This window comes from Pristiophorus japonicus, chromosome 6 (assembly GCF_044704955.1).
Source record: "Pristiophorus japonicus isolate sPriJap1 chromosome 6, sPriJap1.hap1, whole genome shotgun sequence".
Classification (NCBI taxonomy): Eukaryota; Metazoa; Chordata; class Chondrichthyes; family Pristiophoridae; genus Pristiophorus; species Pristiophorus japonicus.
Window position 1 is genome coordinate 191,899,209 of NC_091982.1, and position 17,746 is coordinate 191,916,954.

The window sequence follows — 17,746 nt, forward strand, 5'->3', positions numbered from 1 at the left end:
TAAAATAACTCAGTGATTACAAAAAAAGTCCTCGAAATACATTCAACAATCCGACAGTGCTGTATCTGTATAACTCCTGAGTAATCAATCACTTTGGAATATCAGGGGACAATATCATTTGATGAAAATATATCATATACAAAGTTGATGACTACCATGTCTATATCTAGCTTGGAGAAATCGATGTTACCCTCAAATGATATAGTGGTGACTAAGTTATATAATTCTCTTTCACAACCATAAAAATAAATCAATAAGTTCACATACAGTAACCTCTACCTCAGTTAGAGTTCAGCAGTGGTAGTGAGGAACTGTCAAGTCTCAAGGAAAGGCTACTGAAGAAATAGCATTCTGGTGGTACTACAACGCAATGTTAAATAAAGTTGTATTTAGACAGCGATGCAATATTGTAACATTGACTCAAAACTATTGTCTGCCAAACAGAGAGTTGGGGCTCGAGCTGCACTCCAGAAACTGGAGCACATAATTTAAGCTGTGCTGCACTTTCGGAGATGCCTTCTTTTGGATGAGACATTAAACCAAGGCCACTTCTGCCCTCTCGGGTGGATGCAAAAGATCCTATGACACTTTTCAAAGAAGAGCAGGGGAGCTCTCCAGGCCATTTTTTTTCCCTGAACCAACATCACTAAAATAGATTATCTGGTCACATCTCATTGCTGTTTGTGGGACCTTGCGGTGCTCAAATTGGTTCTTGCGTTTCCCTCTATTACAACAGTAATATACAGACTATATTTCAAAAGTACTTAATTGGCTGTGAAACATTTTGGTGGGGTTCTGTGCTCAAGAAGGCACTATATAAATGCAAGTTCTTTCTTGGGGAAATTCAGTTATAAAACAATATGAGGAAAACTCTACTAAAACAGGACAGTATTACAAATTTTAAATGGTAGTTTATTTTTCACATATCATTTCATCAAGAAACCCCCATAAATAAATATGATTTTTTATCTGAACAATATTCAGATCAAAGGAAAATGAAGACTGATTGTGCCACAGCAATACAATTGATTTAGAGGTTTTTGACCTGGGTGGGATTCGGACTCCATTGTCCAGTTGTTGGAGATTCTCGTGCTTTGAGTTCTTAAGTTCTTCTTCCCATGAATCAGAGTCCTGTCTGCTGTATGGAGATTTTGCAGAAAGGACTGCATCACATGCTATTGTCACCTGGTGAGGTGAGGATGAGAAAGAGTATCATTAAAATGGTATGGAATACAAAGTTAAAATAATGATTCATTAAAGCATCTCAAAATAAAATCAGCAGACTTTCATGAGCAACTTAAGTCAAAGTTTTTGGAAGTCTATATACTCCAGAGGCTGTTCGCCAAGGTAATATATCAAGATAATGATACAGTTTATTTTTAAAACTGCACCTCCATACAAAACCACTGCTATAACAATGCTGAACAGTCATGTCCACTGAGACCATCTGCACTGCAGTGTTGAACAGCATTTGGTATTCAATCAACTACCGTCTAATTTTAAACATCAGTTTTCACAGATACAGAGACTAGTTAAAGTGATATCGTATTTACAGGATGGTCTCAGATCTGTAGCGAGTTTGCTGTACTCAATGGTTAGTATGCCGAAATTAGTTTTAGCTTCCCTTAGAGGCAAAGGATAGGATGGGGAGCTGAGTGGGGAATTTTTCTTTTTAAATCAATCAATCAGAGCTCCCACTTTAACTGGAGCCTTATCAATATTTTGGGAATCTATTGTATTTAAGGTTAGTTAGTGGTGACCAAATGTTGCTCACAATAGAGCACCGATAACCTTAGCTTTGATCATTATTCAGTAACGTTTGTGAGAAAGAAAAGGTGTGTGGGCAGGACTGGGCTCAGCTTTTCTGTTCTCTATTGTCAAATGACCTGCTGATGTTCACTTCCTCAGGTCATACATAAAGAATGACCATTTGGGTAAAGCATTGGAGGAACCAGTAGCCTAGGATGAGCAAAAGGTTGGAAGGAAAGGGAAGAAAAATTTCATTGTTCTAAACAAGGCTTTATTTCATTGAGCATTTAAGTAATACAGACTTTGCTTTAATGTTTCCTGTTTTTTGAGAGGGACAGGTTGATATAAATAACAGCAAATATGCTAAGAACACACAGCCCATGAACTGTGAGAATAGTAACAGTGTAGAAAACTTGCTGAGCCAACTGGATCAACCATCCTCATGCTAGAATCACAAAATCAGAGATCAGACTTTCTCTGGGACTCCGTATAACCCATGTCTCTGAAGGTGATGGGGGCAGTAACAGAGCATTATTTTAGTGCAGTCCACTCCAAAGGGCATGTGTCGGTTTGGAGCTTATTATAGTGCCACGTGGTTAGTCAGGAAAATAAACAACTGGGTATGACTTTCATGAGGTCCCAAATGTAACATTTATAAAGAGCCAGTGTTTCACTTTGTACTATTTTCTAAGCGTGATACAATTATTGCTTTCATCTGCACTGGGGCGAGTTTGCAAATGCCAAGGTGGTAATGGGCCAGAAAATGTTGCAATGACAAGTTTGGCAGCGAACGTTGTTAATTGGACACACCATTGACATCGCACTACAGTGGGCCGCAAATTGATGGAACATCGATCCGATAATTACACAGTGATGTCAATGTCACATCTGGGACCTCGTGAAGGTCGTGTCCAATGGCTTATCTTCCTGACTAACCAGATGGCACGAGATTAAGCTCCAAACAGATGCCATAACACAGATTGAGGTGTAGCACCGAGGTGAGTGCCCTACAACTTCTGAAAAGACCATAAATCAACTAAAAAAATTTAAAAATCTTTTTAGGGGCTCTGGCGCCTTCCTGCAGTGAAAAATTGTGCAGTGCGCAGCAGACCACCACAATCTTCACCACTTTGGTTGGTGAATACTGTGAAACAACTTCCTTATGCCGCCGCCCTCCCTGCCCCCGGCCCCAACCCCCCACCCCACCTGACCCGTCCAGGCACCACAGGTGTGATTTGAGCATTACTGTCCTATACATGTGCACAAATATACCTTTCCTGTGCTGCATTGTTGGTGATGCAGAAGGGTGTCATCAGCAATGGTTACAGTGGGTATGCTTTGTCCCCTATAATCAGTCTATCTCCTTGTTCTTTCGTGCTGAACAAGTCATAGATCTTGGAGTGACAAAGAATGAAGGCATCATGAGCACTTTCTCATTGCTTTGCATTAACATGCAGGATGCGCAGTTGGGCATTGCTATTGTAACATTCAATGAATGGTAACCGTTGTTATTTATGAACGTAACAAGTGGCTCCTTCAGTGACACATATGTCCCATTGATGGCCCCCTGCACTCTGGGGAAGCCAGCAATCCTATGGAAGCTGACAATTTCTACACACGTGGTACCTTTCAGACAGGCACTGGTGCTCCCTGCAGCATTGCCCAAAACAGCATGAGGGTCTACATTCAACAGGTCACAGATGTCCTATTCCGCACGGCATCCAACTTGATCAAGTATGAAAGGTCCCCATTTTTCTATGGACGATCTCTCTATACTGCATTTTAAAACTAAGCTTTGTCAGCTCCGATTTAACAATTTACTTCCCACGATAAAGAGATCTTACATCAAATGGATATCAATTTTAAAACTTTAAAACTACTTCACAATCTATAGATACTTGATTAAGACTATGCTCAGATCATAAACAGAAACCTGGCTAACATTAACTTGTGTATGAAAAATTGTTTCCTTAAATTGTACACCATTTTTTTTGGTTAGCAGATTTTTATCTCCCTTACAGAACAGGAATATCATGCGCAGGCTAAAAGGGATTGTACTTCTACCCTCAAACTCCCCCCTCCACCCCACGTGCAAAGTGCCTCGAGTATACTAGAGTTAAACAATATATGCAAAACTGCAGCTTCTGCACACACTCACTAACCAGCGCTGGTAATTCTTCTATGTTCGGCAAAGAAATGTCATAGTGGTCAGGAAATATGACAAGTTTAGCTTCGTCTTCATATTCATAATCATCACTATTGATATCTTTAACCTGCTCCAGATCTGAGGGGGGAAAAACAGGATTTAAAAAAAAACATTAACACTGAAGATGTTTGCCTGCAGATTAATTTATTCAAGCTCAGTTTTTGAGAGGAGGATTCTCTTCCCCGACCCCACTTCAAGCAACATAAACAAGTTGCACTAGGAACTGAAAAATGATATTAAAATAAACTTTGCACACAATGTACATTGATATAAAATTTGAGTGTGGTTTTATGTCAATCACAAACTGGTACAAAATTTAATTATAGTTTTCATTAAATTTTATGCTAAAAATAGATGTCACTTCAGCAAAGAAAAAATATAACATTACAGGAATAGAATATTAGGTTATTTGTCTCATCAGCTTTTATTACCTAAAATATGCCATCTCTGACTAGCATCATAGCTGCTCTATAATTAAACAAAAATTGAATGCACATCCTCAGAAAATAAACACATAACACTATGCAATTTTTAAGTACATAACTATTAAAAATCAGCCACAAGTATGCTTTTCTATACACCTTTGATGGTAAATCATATCAAAAGTAGAGATATGTACAAAACCAGAAACCATAGCTCCCACCATTCTTTGACTTTTAGCTGTAATTAAAATACTGCACATGTTCAATCTCTGCAATTCTTTCCTATTTTCCAAATTACAACAGTTATTTTCTACAGGGTGCTGAGAAATCCACGGGGGGCGAAAGTTAGCATTGGCTTCTGTCTCGCAGATATTAATATTCAACATCTGCTGATCTGTAACTGGATGGTGGCTCATGCAGGGAGAACATTTTTATGCCATTTTGCCAAATTGTTAAGATATATCTCAATTCAATACTGCCAAGATCAGGGCTCCAAACCTTAATTATTTCAGATATAACAAAAACTGGCATATCTTCTAACTTTTCCTGGCCTTGTTAACTGTGCTGTCATTATCAAACTTGAAAAGGGAAATCATAGAGGACTGAATGGAACAGTGAGTTGGCACTCCTCCACTTCACCTTTGGGTCTTGGCTCAGAACCTGTCCAGGTCAAGGTTCCAACACGAAATGAGTCAGACAACTCCAATGCAGCTCCTGATTCACAACAGTCTACAGTAAAAAAAAAACTGCACATAATTCAATATTAAATCAACTGGGGTTGATACTTATGTGCAGTATATAACGGATGATCGGTGCATTTATCAATATTGGTTAGTGGAAACTAATTTTCTGAAGCAGCACACAGCATGACTTCATCCAGGACCCCAGATGCTCTCTGATGCAGGTGCGGAGATGTGTAGCAGGAAGGAGGACTGCTTCCCCCGCTAATAGGCAACAGGTGCCCAGACAAATGAGTCAGCAGCAATGGAGAGAGGTGGCAGAGCATGTCAATACAACAGGCATTGTTCCCAGGACCTGGCTGCATTGCAGGAAGAAATTTAATGATTTCACCAGGACTGACAAGTTAAGGCTCATCTTCACATCTTTCTTATTCTGCACTGCACCACCCTACTTTGGTCTAAAACCATCAATCCTTCATGCTCCACTTTCTGTGCTGCTAATCTAATCACAAAGAGGCACTTCAGTGAACCTTCTTCTGCTTGCCCTTCCAACTACTTCCCCCTATGGGCCACACTTGCTGCTGCAAATCCTCATCATGTACAATATGCTAAGCTGCTTTAGACACCTTCAAAGCCCCTTCAACAATCCCATTCCCGCCAGATGGAAGCCTGAAAATAGGCCCCATGCCATCAACTGAAACTATTTTGGTCATAATTATTCCTGCAATAAATTAGTAACAGATCTAAATCTATACTAGACGTGGCCCTTTTCTTGTGCCAGCACTGGATTTGTTTACAGCACAATGCTCATTCAATTAAACAGCTGTCGTTTTTTGTCATGCCCAGCCAACACACTTTTACTGTCATATGATGACGTAAATATGTTTGAGTAGATGGTAAATAAACTAAAATTAGCCTGCTGACTGCACACCAGAATCATGAACCATCCCTTCCTCATTTCAAAAGGAAGACCTTTTGCTTCCAAGTCCCTAAATTTAAAATGGTAGGCAATAGACAGTTACTAAATGACAACATATGACACGGTCATAAGAAAGCTGGATCCATAAAAGCGAACATTACTATAGCAATCAAATGTTAATTAGGAACAGTGGCTCAGCTGTGGAAAACACCAAGGCTTATGGATGATATGTCAGCCTGAGCTGAGCATTTGTGTTTTTTTTTTTAAAAACATAAATCCAATATAACAAAAAATTCCATCAAAATAGTTCTCATACAAGTCTGAAGAACCATGAAAATCAGGTATAAATGCAACACATTTTCTACTTTAAAGCTCTTTCCATTTCCAAAAACATTATTCTTAGTTGGAGAAATACTTAAGTTAATTACCTGCAGAAAACTAATAAACCCAACAGAATATTTTTTTTAATTTACTTTTGTTTTAATAATAATCTTAACAATTTATGTTATAAAGATAACATGAAGATGTGAAAGTCAAGGTTAAAATTCCTTACTTAAAAATCAAAGTCACTTCAACAAATTTGTTTAAATATTCGAAAAGGAGAATGTCCATAATCATACTGGCGCCTGAGAGGATCAGAATTATTTTAGCTGAAGCCATTTGTTCCTTTCCGTATGTATATTGCACACACTCTTAACTCTCTATATTATGAAAGCTTTATGTATGCACATATTTCCTGTCTGTCATACTTCAAGCATCATATTTCTGGTGTCAAATCTCAGGCACCATACTTGTGAATACATGCAGTCGCAGAGAGACATGGGGAAGGGGAAGAGAGAGAGTGAAAAAACAAAAACAGACAAAGGCTACTTTAAATACAACACGCAGAACTTATTACACGTTTTTGATTGCAATTGTTCATCTTCAAAAAATCAAATTATGCTTGTATATAATAACATTTCAGTTTGTGTGCTTTTGAAGATTGTTTAAATACAATAGGATGATAAATCTAAGAGCATTTACAGCCAAGCACGAGAACATGTGCTCGCATATTCAGGGTTTAGTCCCAACCATAATTGGAGGCAAGCAACTGCTACTGAAATGCCACACCTCCAACAGGTGGAGCTCTCATTCCGTGGGACAGGGCTGGTCTCCATGTTGTAGTCAGGAGGATTTTGGCAATACATTCACACAGTGAACAGCACAACTTCCCATCTTTTCTCTATTTATGTTTGTAGATGGGCTCAACCTCTAATGGGCAGCATGTAGATGAGGAAGAGGAAAGGGACAAGGATAGATCATTGCGGGGGGAGGGGGGTGCTTCTGCAGTTTTGGTTTGGGGGCAGGGCTAGATGCCATTACTGGATATGCTCTAGCTACAATCAGATAGAGGTTGCACCAAGCAAAGCTAATCTCAGTGAGCTGGACAACAGAGGAAAGGCATTGGAGGAGATGGAGAGTGTAGAAGGTTGCGGAATGGTCCAGGAGGACGAGCACAGTAAATGCACCACAATCACAGAGGATGTTAGTTGTGACTTATGTTAGGTCTGTTTCGGTCCTGTGGCAGGGACAGAAACCTGATCAGAGTTCTTCAAACATAGAGTTGCAGGATAGATGAGCACGGATTTGGAAGGCAACAACAAATTCGGAAACTTGAGAGGAAAGGGAGGTTGGAGATGGGGCAAAAGTTTGCAAGGACAGAGAGTGTACGGTCAGCAGTTTACTGGGAATGGAGCAAAGCGAAGAGGTGGGCCTCAAGGAGTTAGAAAATAAACTAGGGAAAGATCTGGGTTCAGGGCTAGGACAGGGAGGAGCCTGGGGCCAAGCTTGGCTTGGTGGGAAGGGGAAGGAGGGGCAGCAGCATAGTGGATGATCTCAATCTTACTGACAAAGAAATCTATGAGCTCCTCACATTTGTTGTTGGAGGTGAGGGGAGGCAGGGGAAGGGCAGAGGGGTTTAAGGAGATGGTTGGTAATGGAGAAAAAAGGCAGGGCTCTCCATGATGATCTTGGGGTAATGCGCTATTTTGGCAGAGAAAAGTGCTTGAAAGCACTTGATGATGTGGACCATCTAGATCTGGTGATGGATGACTAATATTGTCATGTATTCAACCATCATTGTAACCCATGTATAAGCTGACCTAAGTTGTACACCTTGAGGTCTTGGTAATAAAGGTAACTGGTCAGAGTGACCTTCTCTCAATTATGGGCCTCATGCACATTTATACTGTATAATAAGGACATATCATTGGCAACGGGAAACTGGGATTTAAACCAAGCAAGCATGGCCACTAGCAGCACAGAAGAGAGCTACTGTGTTGGTGATGATTGGGCCGACTTTATTGAGAGACTACAGCAAAGTTTTATCACTAAGGAATGGTTGGGACAGGATTCGGCCGACAAACGCAGGGCTCATCGCCTGACGGTTTGTGGATCCAGAACGCACTCCCTGATGAAGGACCTTCTAGCGCCAGTGAAGCCGGCAGACAAGACATTCGAAGAGCTCAGTAAGTTGATCGGGGAACACTTTAAACCGGTGAGCAACATGCACATGGTGAGACACCGGTTTTACACACACCGGTGGCGAGAAGGGCAAAGCGTTCTAGACTTCGTGGCAGATCTCCGGCGATTGGCGAGCCTATGTAAGTTCCCAGATGCATGCAGAGTGGAGATGCTGAGAGACTTTTTTTATGGAGGGCATCGGGCACACTGGAGTTTTCAGGAAACTGATCAAGACCAAAGACTTGACCTTGGAAGCGGCGACTCTGATAGCCCAGACATTTATCTCAGGGGAGGAAGAGACCAGAATGATGCATGACAAAAATCTTGGCTCAAATGCGGCAAACAGTTCTGGGGGAAGTGGGACCTGTACAAAAGGGATGGTCTGCACTTGGGCAGGACTGGAACTGATGTCCGAGGGGTAACATTTGCTAATGCAGTTCGGGAGTGTTTAAACTAATATGGCAGGGGGACGGGAACCTATGCAGCGAGATAGGGCAAAGTAATATGGAGGTAGAAACAGATGGTAGAAAGGTAAAAAGCAATAGTGGAAGGCCGAGTAAACAAAGGCAAGAAACAAAAAGGGCCACGCTACATCATAATTCTAAAAGGACAAAGGATGTTAAAAAAACAAGCCTGAAGGCTTTGTGTCTTATGCAAGGAGTATCCGCAATAAGGTGGATCAATTAACTGTGCAATTAGATGTTAACGGATATGATGTGATTGGGATTACAGAGACATGGCTCCAGGATGATCAGGGCTGGGAACTCAACATCCATGGGTATTCAACATTCAGGAAGGATAGAATAAAAGGAAAAGGAAGTGGGGTAGCATTGCTGGTTAAAGAGGAGATTAATGCAATAGTTAGGAAGGACATTAGCTTGGATGATGTGGAATCTATATGAGTAGAGCTGCAGAACACCAAAGGGTAAAAAAACGTTAGTGGGAGTTGTGTACAGACCTCCAAACAGTAGTAGTGATGTTGGGGAGGGCATCAAACAGGAAATTAGGGGTGCATGCAATAAAGGTGCAGCAGTTATCATGGGTGACTTTAATATGCATATAGATTGGGCTAACCAAACTGGAAGCAATACGATGGAGGAGGATTTCCTGGAGTGCATAAGGGATGGTTTTTTAGACCAATATGTCGAGGAACCAACTAGGGGGGAGGCCATCTTAGACTGGGTTGTGTAATGAGAGAGGATTAATTAGTAATCTCTTTGTGCGAGGCCCCTTGGGGAAGAGTGACCATAATATGGTGGAATTCTACATTAGGATGGAGAATGAAACAGTTAATTCAGAGACCATGGTCCAGAACTTAAAGAAGGGTAACTTTGAAGGTATGAGGTGTGAATTGGCTAGGATAGATTGGCAAATGATACTGAAGGGGTTGACTATGGATGGGCAATGGCAGACATTTAGAGACCGCATGGATGAACTACAACGATTGTACATCCATGTCTGGCGTAAAAATAAAAAAGGGAAGGTGGCTCAACCGTGGCTATCAAGGGAAATCAGGGATAGTATTAAAGTCAAGGAAGTGGCATACAAATTGGCCAGAAATAGCAGTGAACCTGGGGACTGGGAGAAATTTAGAACTCAGCAGAGGAGGACAAAGGGTTTGATTAGGGCAGGGAAAATAGAGTACGAGAGGAAGCTTGCAGGGAACATAAGACGGACTGCAAAAATTTCTATAGATATATAAAGAGAAAAAAGTTAGTAAAGACAAACGTAGGTCCCCTGCAGTCAGAATCAGGGGAAGTCATAACGGGGAACAAAGAAATGGCAGACCAATTGAACAAGTATTTAGGTTCGGAATTCACTAAGGAGTACACAAACAATCTTCTGGATATAAAAGCGGTCAGAGGGTCTAGTAAGGAGGAACTGAGCAAAAATCCTTATTAGTCGGGAAATTGTATTGGGGAAATTGATCGGATTAAAGGCCGATAAATCCCCAGAGCCTGATGGACTGCATCCCAGAGTACTTAAGGAGGTGGCCTTGGAAATAGCGGATGCATTGACAGTCATTTTCCAACATTCCATAGACTCTGGATCAGTTCCTATCGAATGGAGGGTAGCCAATGTAACCCCACTTTTTAAAAAAAAGGGAGAGAGAAAACAGGGAATTATAGACCGGTCAGCCTGACATCAGTAGTGGGTAAAATGATGGAATCAATTATTAAGGATGTCATAGCAGCGCATTTGAAAAGAGGTGACATGATAGGTCCAAGTCAGCATGGATTTGTGAAAGGGAAATCATGCTTGACAAATCTTCTGGAATTTTTTGAGGATGTTTCCAGTAGAGTGGACAAGGGAGAACCAGTTGATGTGGTATATTTGGACTTTCGACAAGGTCCCACACAAGAGATTAATGTGCAAAGTTAAAGCACATGGGATTGAGGGTAGTGTGCTGACATGGATTGAGAACTGGTTGTCAGACAGGAAGCAAAGAGTAGGAGTAAATGGGTACTTTTCAGAATGGCAGGCAGTGACTAGTGGGGTACCGCAAGGTTCTGTGCTGGGGCCCCAGCTGTTTACATTGTATATTAATGATTTAGACGAGGGGATTAAATGTAGTATCTCCAAATTTGCGGATGACACTAAGTTGGGTGGCAGTGTGAGCTGCGAGGAGGATGCTATGAGACTGCAGAGTGACTTGGATAGGTTAGGTGAGTGGGCAAATGCATGGCAGATGAAGTATAATGTGGATAAATGTGAGGTTATCCACTTTGGTGGTAAAAACAGAGAGACAGACTATTATCCGAATGGTGACAGATTAGGAAAAGGGGAGGTGCAACGAGACCTGGGTGTCATGGTGCATCAGTCATTGAAGGTTGGCATGCAGTTACAGCAGGCGGTTAAGAAAGCAAATGGCATGTTGGCCTTCATAGCGAGGGGATTTGAGTACAGGGGAAGGGAGGTGTTACTACAGTTGTACAGGGCCTTGGTGAGGCCACACCTGGAGTATTGTGTACAGTTTTGGTCTCCTAACTTGAGGAAGAACATTCTTGCTATTGAGGGAGTGCAGCGAAGGTTCACCAGACTGATTCCCAGGATGGTGGGACTGACATATCAAGAAAGACTGGATCAACTGGGCTTGTATTCACTGGAGTTCAGAAGAATGAGAGGGGATCTCATAGAAACGTTTAAAATTCTGATGGGTTTAGACAGGTTAGATGCAGGAAGAATGTTCCCAATGTTGGGGAAGTCCAGAACCAGGGGTCACAGTTTAAGGATAAGGGGTAAGCCATTTAGGACCGAGATGAGGAGAAACCTCTTCACCCAGTGAGTGGTGAACCTGTGGAATTCTCTACCACAGAAAGTTGTTGAGGCCAATTCACTGAATATATTCAAAAAGGAGTTAGATGAAGTCCTTACTACTAGGGGGATCAAGGGGTATGGCGAGAAAGCAGGAATGGGGTACTGAAGTTGCATGTTCAGCCATGAACTCATTGAATGGCGGTGCAGGCTCGAAGGGCCGAATGGCCTATTTCTGCACCTATTTTCTATGTTTTATGTTTCTATGTAAACGACCAGAGAGTCAACATTGTTAAAGCAGCACACAGTTCTCTCGGCAGACAAGGGCAATCGGACATATCCCAGCATGTAGTCGAACCCAAAGGGGGAATTCAACAGAGACAATAGCTAGCTGAACAGCGATTCATGCCATCGCAATGTACAATGCGGCCAGTAATGGGGCCATCAACACCTGCTAATGGTGCTCTTAAGGACAGTTACAGAGACAGTCAGAGACGATCGACTGGTAATGGACCTTTTGTTTCCAACAACGGGGCCTCCAGCTCATGATGGAGGTGTGGAGGCAAACACCCAGCCAGAGCTTGCAGGTATCAGCAATATAGCTGCAGAAACTGCAACATCAGCGGTCACTTGGCACGTAGGTGCAGGAAGCCTGCAGCCAGGTTGATGTATGAGGAGGACGGGCCCGATGTAAGCCCTACGAGGCAAAATGAATACTGGGGGAAATCGCTGGAAGCTGAAGTTCAGCGAGTTCATGTGGAGCACATATAAAGTTCATATATCAGGACGCCACTGATAATGAAGAAAGTGCTCCTCAATAGCATCCCAGTATTAATGAAGCAAGACACGGGGGCCAGCCAGTCCCTGATGAGTATCAAACAGTTCGAAAGGTTGTGGGTGTCCAAGGCCTGGAGGCCAAAATTATTGCCGATTGACGCACTGCTACGGACATATACAAAGGAGATCATTCCGGAGCTAGGCAACGCCACGGTAGTCGTCACCCACAAAGATTCAGAGAACAGGTTGCCACTCTAGATTGTCCCGGGGGACGGTCCCGCACTACTAGGGAGGAGTTGGCTTGCTGTCATCAACTGGAAATGGGGCGATGTCAATGCAATTTCCTCTGTGGAGCGAGTATCATGCTCACAGGTCCTGGACAAATTTGACTCATTATTTCAACCCAGCATCAGCACTTTCATGGAGGCCAAGGTAGTGAATCACATAAACCCGGACGCCAGGCCAGTACACCACAAGGCCAGAGCGGTGCCGTACGTGATGCGGGAAAAGATAGAATGCGAATTGGACCGCCTGCTGAGGGAAGGCATCATCTCGCCATTCGAATTCAGTGACTGGGCGAGCCTGATCGTGCCGGTGCTCAAGGCGGATGGGTCAGTCAGGATATGTGGCGATTACAAGGCCACCATCAATCGGGTGTCACTCCAAGACCAGTACCCGCTACCGAGAGCGGTGGACCTCTTTGCGACGCGATCCGATGGCAAACTTTTTTCAAAATTGGACCTGACCTCAGCTTACATGAACCAGGAGCTGGCGAGTGAGTCGAAGAAGCTGACCACCGTCACAACACACAAGGGGTTGTTTGAGTATAACAGATATCCGTTCAGGATTCGTTCGGCCGCCGCAATCTTTCAGCGAAATATGGAAAGTCTCCTCAAGTCGATCCCAAGGACGGTGGTTTTTCAAGACGACATCCTCATCACGGGTCACAATACTGAAGAACACCTCCACAACCTGGAGGAGGTGCTACGCAGACTGGACCAGGTAGAGCTGCGACTGAAAAAGGCGAAGTGCATCTTCTTAGCTCCAGAGGTAGAATTCCTGGGGAGGAGGGTAGCAGCAGACAGGATCAGATCTACTGCGTCCAAAACGGAAGCGATCCAGAGAGCACCCAGACTCCATAACACGTTGGAGCTGCATTCGTTCCTGGGGCTCCTGAACTATTTTGGTAACTTTCTTCCCAAATGGAGCATGCTGTTAGAGCCGCTACACCTGCTCCTACGCAAAGGTCACGATTGGGTCTGGGGGGGGACAGCCAGGAAAGGGCTTTTGATAGAGCACGCAATTTGTTATTCTCCAACAAACTGTTAACGTTATATGACCCGTGTAAGAAACTTGTTTTAACGTGCGATGCGTCATCCTATGGGGTCAGGTGTGTGTTGCAGCACGTGAATGCCAATGGTCAGTTACAGCCGATAGCTTATGCCTCCAGAAGTCTGTTCCAGGCAGAACGCGCGACGGGATGGTAGAAAAGGAAGCACTAGCATGTGTATATGCAGTAAAAAAATTGCACCAGTACCTTTTTGGCAGGAAATCAGAGCTGGAGACAGATCACAAACCCCTAACGTCCCTTTTGGCCGATAACAAGGCCATAAATGCGAATGCATCGGCCCACAGAGGTGGTCACTCACATTAGCCGCCGATGACTACACAATTCGGCACAGACCGGGCACTGAAAACTGCACCGATGCACTCAGCAGGGTCCCACTAGCCACCACTGAGTGGGCAACTGAGCATGATGCTGAGATGGTGATGACTGTTGAAGCTTTCGAAAGCGAAGGCGCACCTGTGACAGCCCGTCAGATTAAAGTCTGGATAAATAAAGACCCGCTACTGTCTTTAGTTAAGAAATGTGTCCTGAATGGGGACTGGGCAGCCACGTACGGGGCATGCCCTGAGGAATTTAAACCGTTTCATAGGCGCAAGGATGAACTCTCGATTAAGGCCGATTGCCTACTGTGAGGAAACCGAGTAGACATGCCCCAGATGGGCAGAGAGGCATTTATCAGAGAACTCCACAATGAGTACATAGACATTGTCATGATGAAGGCAACTGCCAGGTCACACGTTTGGTGGCCAGGGATAGATGCAGACCTGGAACTTTGTGTTCGCAGGTGCAACAGGTGTGCTCAGCTGGGTAACGCACCCAGGGAAGCCCCCCTTAGCCTCTGGTCCTGGCCTGCCAAGCCATGGTCACACATCCATGTCGACTACGCAGGTCCTTTCATGGGAAAAATGTTTTTGGTTGTAATAGACGCCTACTCCAAATGGATTGAGTGTGCCATTTTAAATTCAAGCACATCCTCTGCCACGGTAGAAAGTCTACGGGCAATGTTCGTCGCCCATGGTCTACCGGATGTCTTGGTCAGCGACAATGGCCCGTGCTTCACAAGCACTGAATTCCAGAACTTCATGGCAGGCAATGAAATCAACCACGTCAGAATGGCACCGTTCAAGCCGGCCTCAAACGGCCAGGCGGAACGAGCGGTGCAGATAATCAAACAGGGGTTGCTCAGAATCCAAGGGGGTTCCCTAAAAAGCTGCTTATCACGCCTCCTGTTGGCCAATAGATCCCGACCACACTCACTCACAGGGATTCCACCCGCAGAGCTGCTAATGAAAAGAACGCTCAAAACCAGGTTCTCTCTTATGCACCCTACTATGAAAGAAATTGTTGAGAGCAGGTATCAGTCACAATGTGACTACTATGACAGGAATGTGAGGGTGCGATGTATTCATGTCAATGACCCAGTTTTTGTCCTTAATTACGCTGCAGGGTCCGAATGGCTTGCAGGCACTGTGATTGCCAAAGTGGGGAATAGGGCTTTGGTAGTTAAACTTACCAATGGACAAATCTGCCGCAAACATGTGGATCAAACTAAAAGGAGGTTCAGCAACCCCATAGAGGAAGCAGAGGAAGAACACAATGTAGAGTTTACTCCACCACAGGTGACCGAACACCAGAACCAAGTAGAGGAGAGCTCAGTCACTGTGGGCAGTCCGGACAGGCCTGAGGCACCGCAAACAGCAGACACTCAGGCCAGCGCCCAACAACCGGAGCCCAACTCAGGCGCTCTACAAGGGAGCGTAAACCACCAGAGAGACTTAACCTGTGATCCCAATAAGACTTTGGGGGTGGGGGGGGGGCGGGGGCGGGGGAGGTGATGTCATGTATTTAACTATCATTGTAACCGATGTATAAACTGACCTAAGTTGTACAGCTTGAGGTCTTGGTAATAAAGGTAACTGGTCACAGAGTGACCTCTCAAGTATGGGCCTCGTGTGCATTTATACTGTATAATAAGGACATATCAAATATGCTCAAGTCTGCATTCCTTGGACATGAGGAAGCAAAGATGGAAGGCATATCAAAAGGTCTTGACTTGGATGAGAACGTATAATGGTTTTGCTAAAATAGGGGATCAAAGATGCATGCTGTTGCCCGTTTTCTTAGAAATTTATTTTATGTGGGACAAAGTTGGTAAGAAAAGATTTGCCAAACACATTATTTTTGGTTATGCCACAATTACATGAATCTTGTCAGAACACATCAATTCCTTTTGCTGCAATAACCTTATAATGATGATGACTCTTTCCCATCAAAGTGAGTAAATGTTTTTCCCATGGAGACACGACCCCTTTGAGATGCTATCAAAAGTTTGTATTTTGCCTCATTTATTTTAGCTCATCTGTGGACGCTATTGGAATATGTGCAATCTCGGAGGTGGATAATTTGAGAATTGAAAAGAAAAATCAACTCGCTCAGGGCTCTACAATGGGTCTGTGTCTGCAAATGTACTAATAGAGGGTCCAACTACTTCCTTATTGTGGGACGGCAGGAGAAAAAAAATCTGCTGATCGCCTGACCTTCTCTTCCTAATGGATGGTTTAAAGATCAGCATGACCAGAGGCCTGGGAACTGTATGCATGGCATGGGGAGAATCTAAAAGATCGGGAGGGGTGTAAGGAAAGATCAAACTCAAATTCAAAATAAAAATTGCAAAAGCTGCGTGTGTTCAAATGCTATTTAGATCAATAATCTGTATGACAGTGCACCAATCAATGGAGTTACTTTCACTTGAAGGGCTTGCTTCAAACATCATACCTGGTGATATACTAATGTGTGCAACTTACCAAGAAAAACCCCAGGAGATCTCTTGGGTAGTGCTCCACCAGAAGCTCCCGTGGTCTTCTGCAATTTTGAAATCAAGAAAAACGCTTGTCGTTAGGTTCAAGTCAACTTTCACAAAGATGTTTGTAATTTTTTCCTTTTCAGTATTTAACATTCCAGCTGCAACAAAAGGCAGTCAATTAAAACTGAATGCATCTAGTTTTAATATTTAATAAGGCTCTAATGTTTGTTGAGTATTTTTCTAGACCGTGGCAACACAAATCTCGGAGAATTACAGTGGTCATGTCAGACACATTTCTGGAATTGAATAACGTTGGCAACCATTCACTATACTTTTGTATTCACCTGTAAGAATTCTTAGCCTTATAGCACTGCAGAACTTTGTAATACTGCATGTTTATTGTGGCGAGGGCATGTTACAAAGAGAATCTTTATATTAATGAGGTAGGAAAACTTCACAAATATTTTGCATATATTTATCTCATCTGACACGTTTGTCCATCACATGTGAAGGCCTTGCTTCAGGCACCGTGCCTGGTGACACACTGTACTAATGGGTGTCATACTTGCACATGAAACAGCAACAGATACAGGGCATAAGAATCAAGCAGAAGGAAATCAGATTGATAAACTATGAGGAACTCTCCAGAAAATAAAAACATAAGAAAACAGCAAATCAAGCACAGGCAATTGATTTTTGAGTGATTAAAATGGCTTCATGAATATTTCTGTTAAGATATTTATCCTTGTTTTAGAAGGCAGAGACTTGAATTCATGGTTTTTTTTCAGACAGAGGGCACGGTAGTATCGTTGTCATATTGCTGGACTAGTAATCCAGAGGTCTCGACTAATAATTCAGTAGAACACAAATTCAAATCCCACCATGGCAGTTTAAGAATTTGAATGCAGTTTTTTTTTAAATCTGGAAATAAAAACCTTACACCAGTAAAAGTGACCATGAAGCTGTTGGATTGTTGTAAAAACCCAATTGGTTCAGTAATATCCTTTAGGAAAAGAAACCTGCTGTCCCCTCCCATTCTGGCCTATGACTCCAGTCAAACACCAATATGGTTGATTTTTTTAAAT

At 43.0% G+C, this 17,746-nt stretch overlaps 1 protein-coding gene across 2 annotated transcripts in view; it reads right to left on the minus strand.

Annotated features, from left to right (window-relative positions):
- usp13 (ubiquitin specific peptidase 13) overlaps positions 1-17,746 on the minus strand; it is a 200,413-nt gene that overhangs the window by 161,369 nt on the left and 21,298 nt on the right. For both annotated transcript variants that reach the window (XR_011593650.1, XM_070883495.1), the window contains exons 3-5: positions 16,663-16,720; positions 3,912-4,033; positions 1,046-1,185 (exon numbers count right to left, since the gene is read on the minus strand). Coding sequence is in view for 1 of the 2 variants with exons in the window: in XM_070883495.1 (XP_070739596.1) it covers positions 1,046-1,185; positions 3,912-4,033; positions 16,663-16,720 (320 nt within the window). In the remaining variant the exon portion in view is untranslated. The remainder of the gene's footprint in view (positions 1-1,045; positions 1,186-3,911; positions 4,034-16,662; positions 16,721-17,746) is intronic.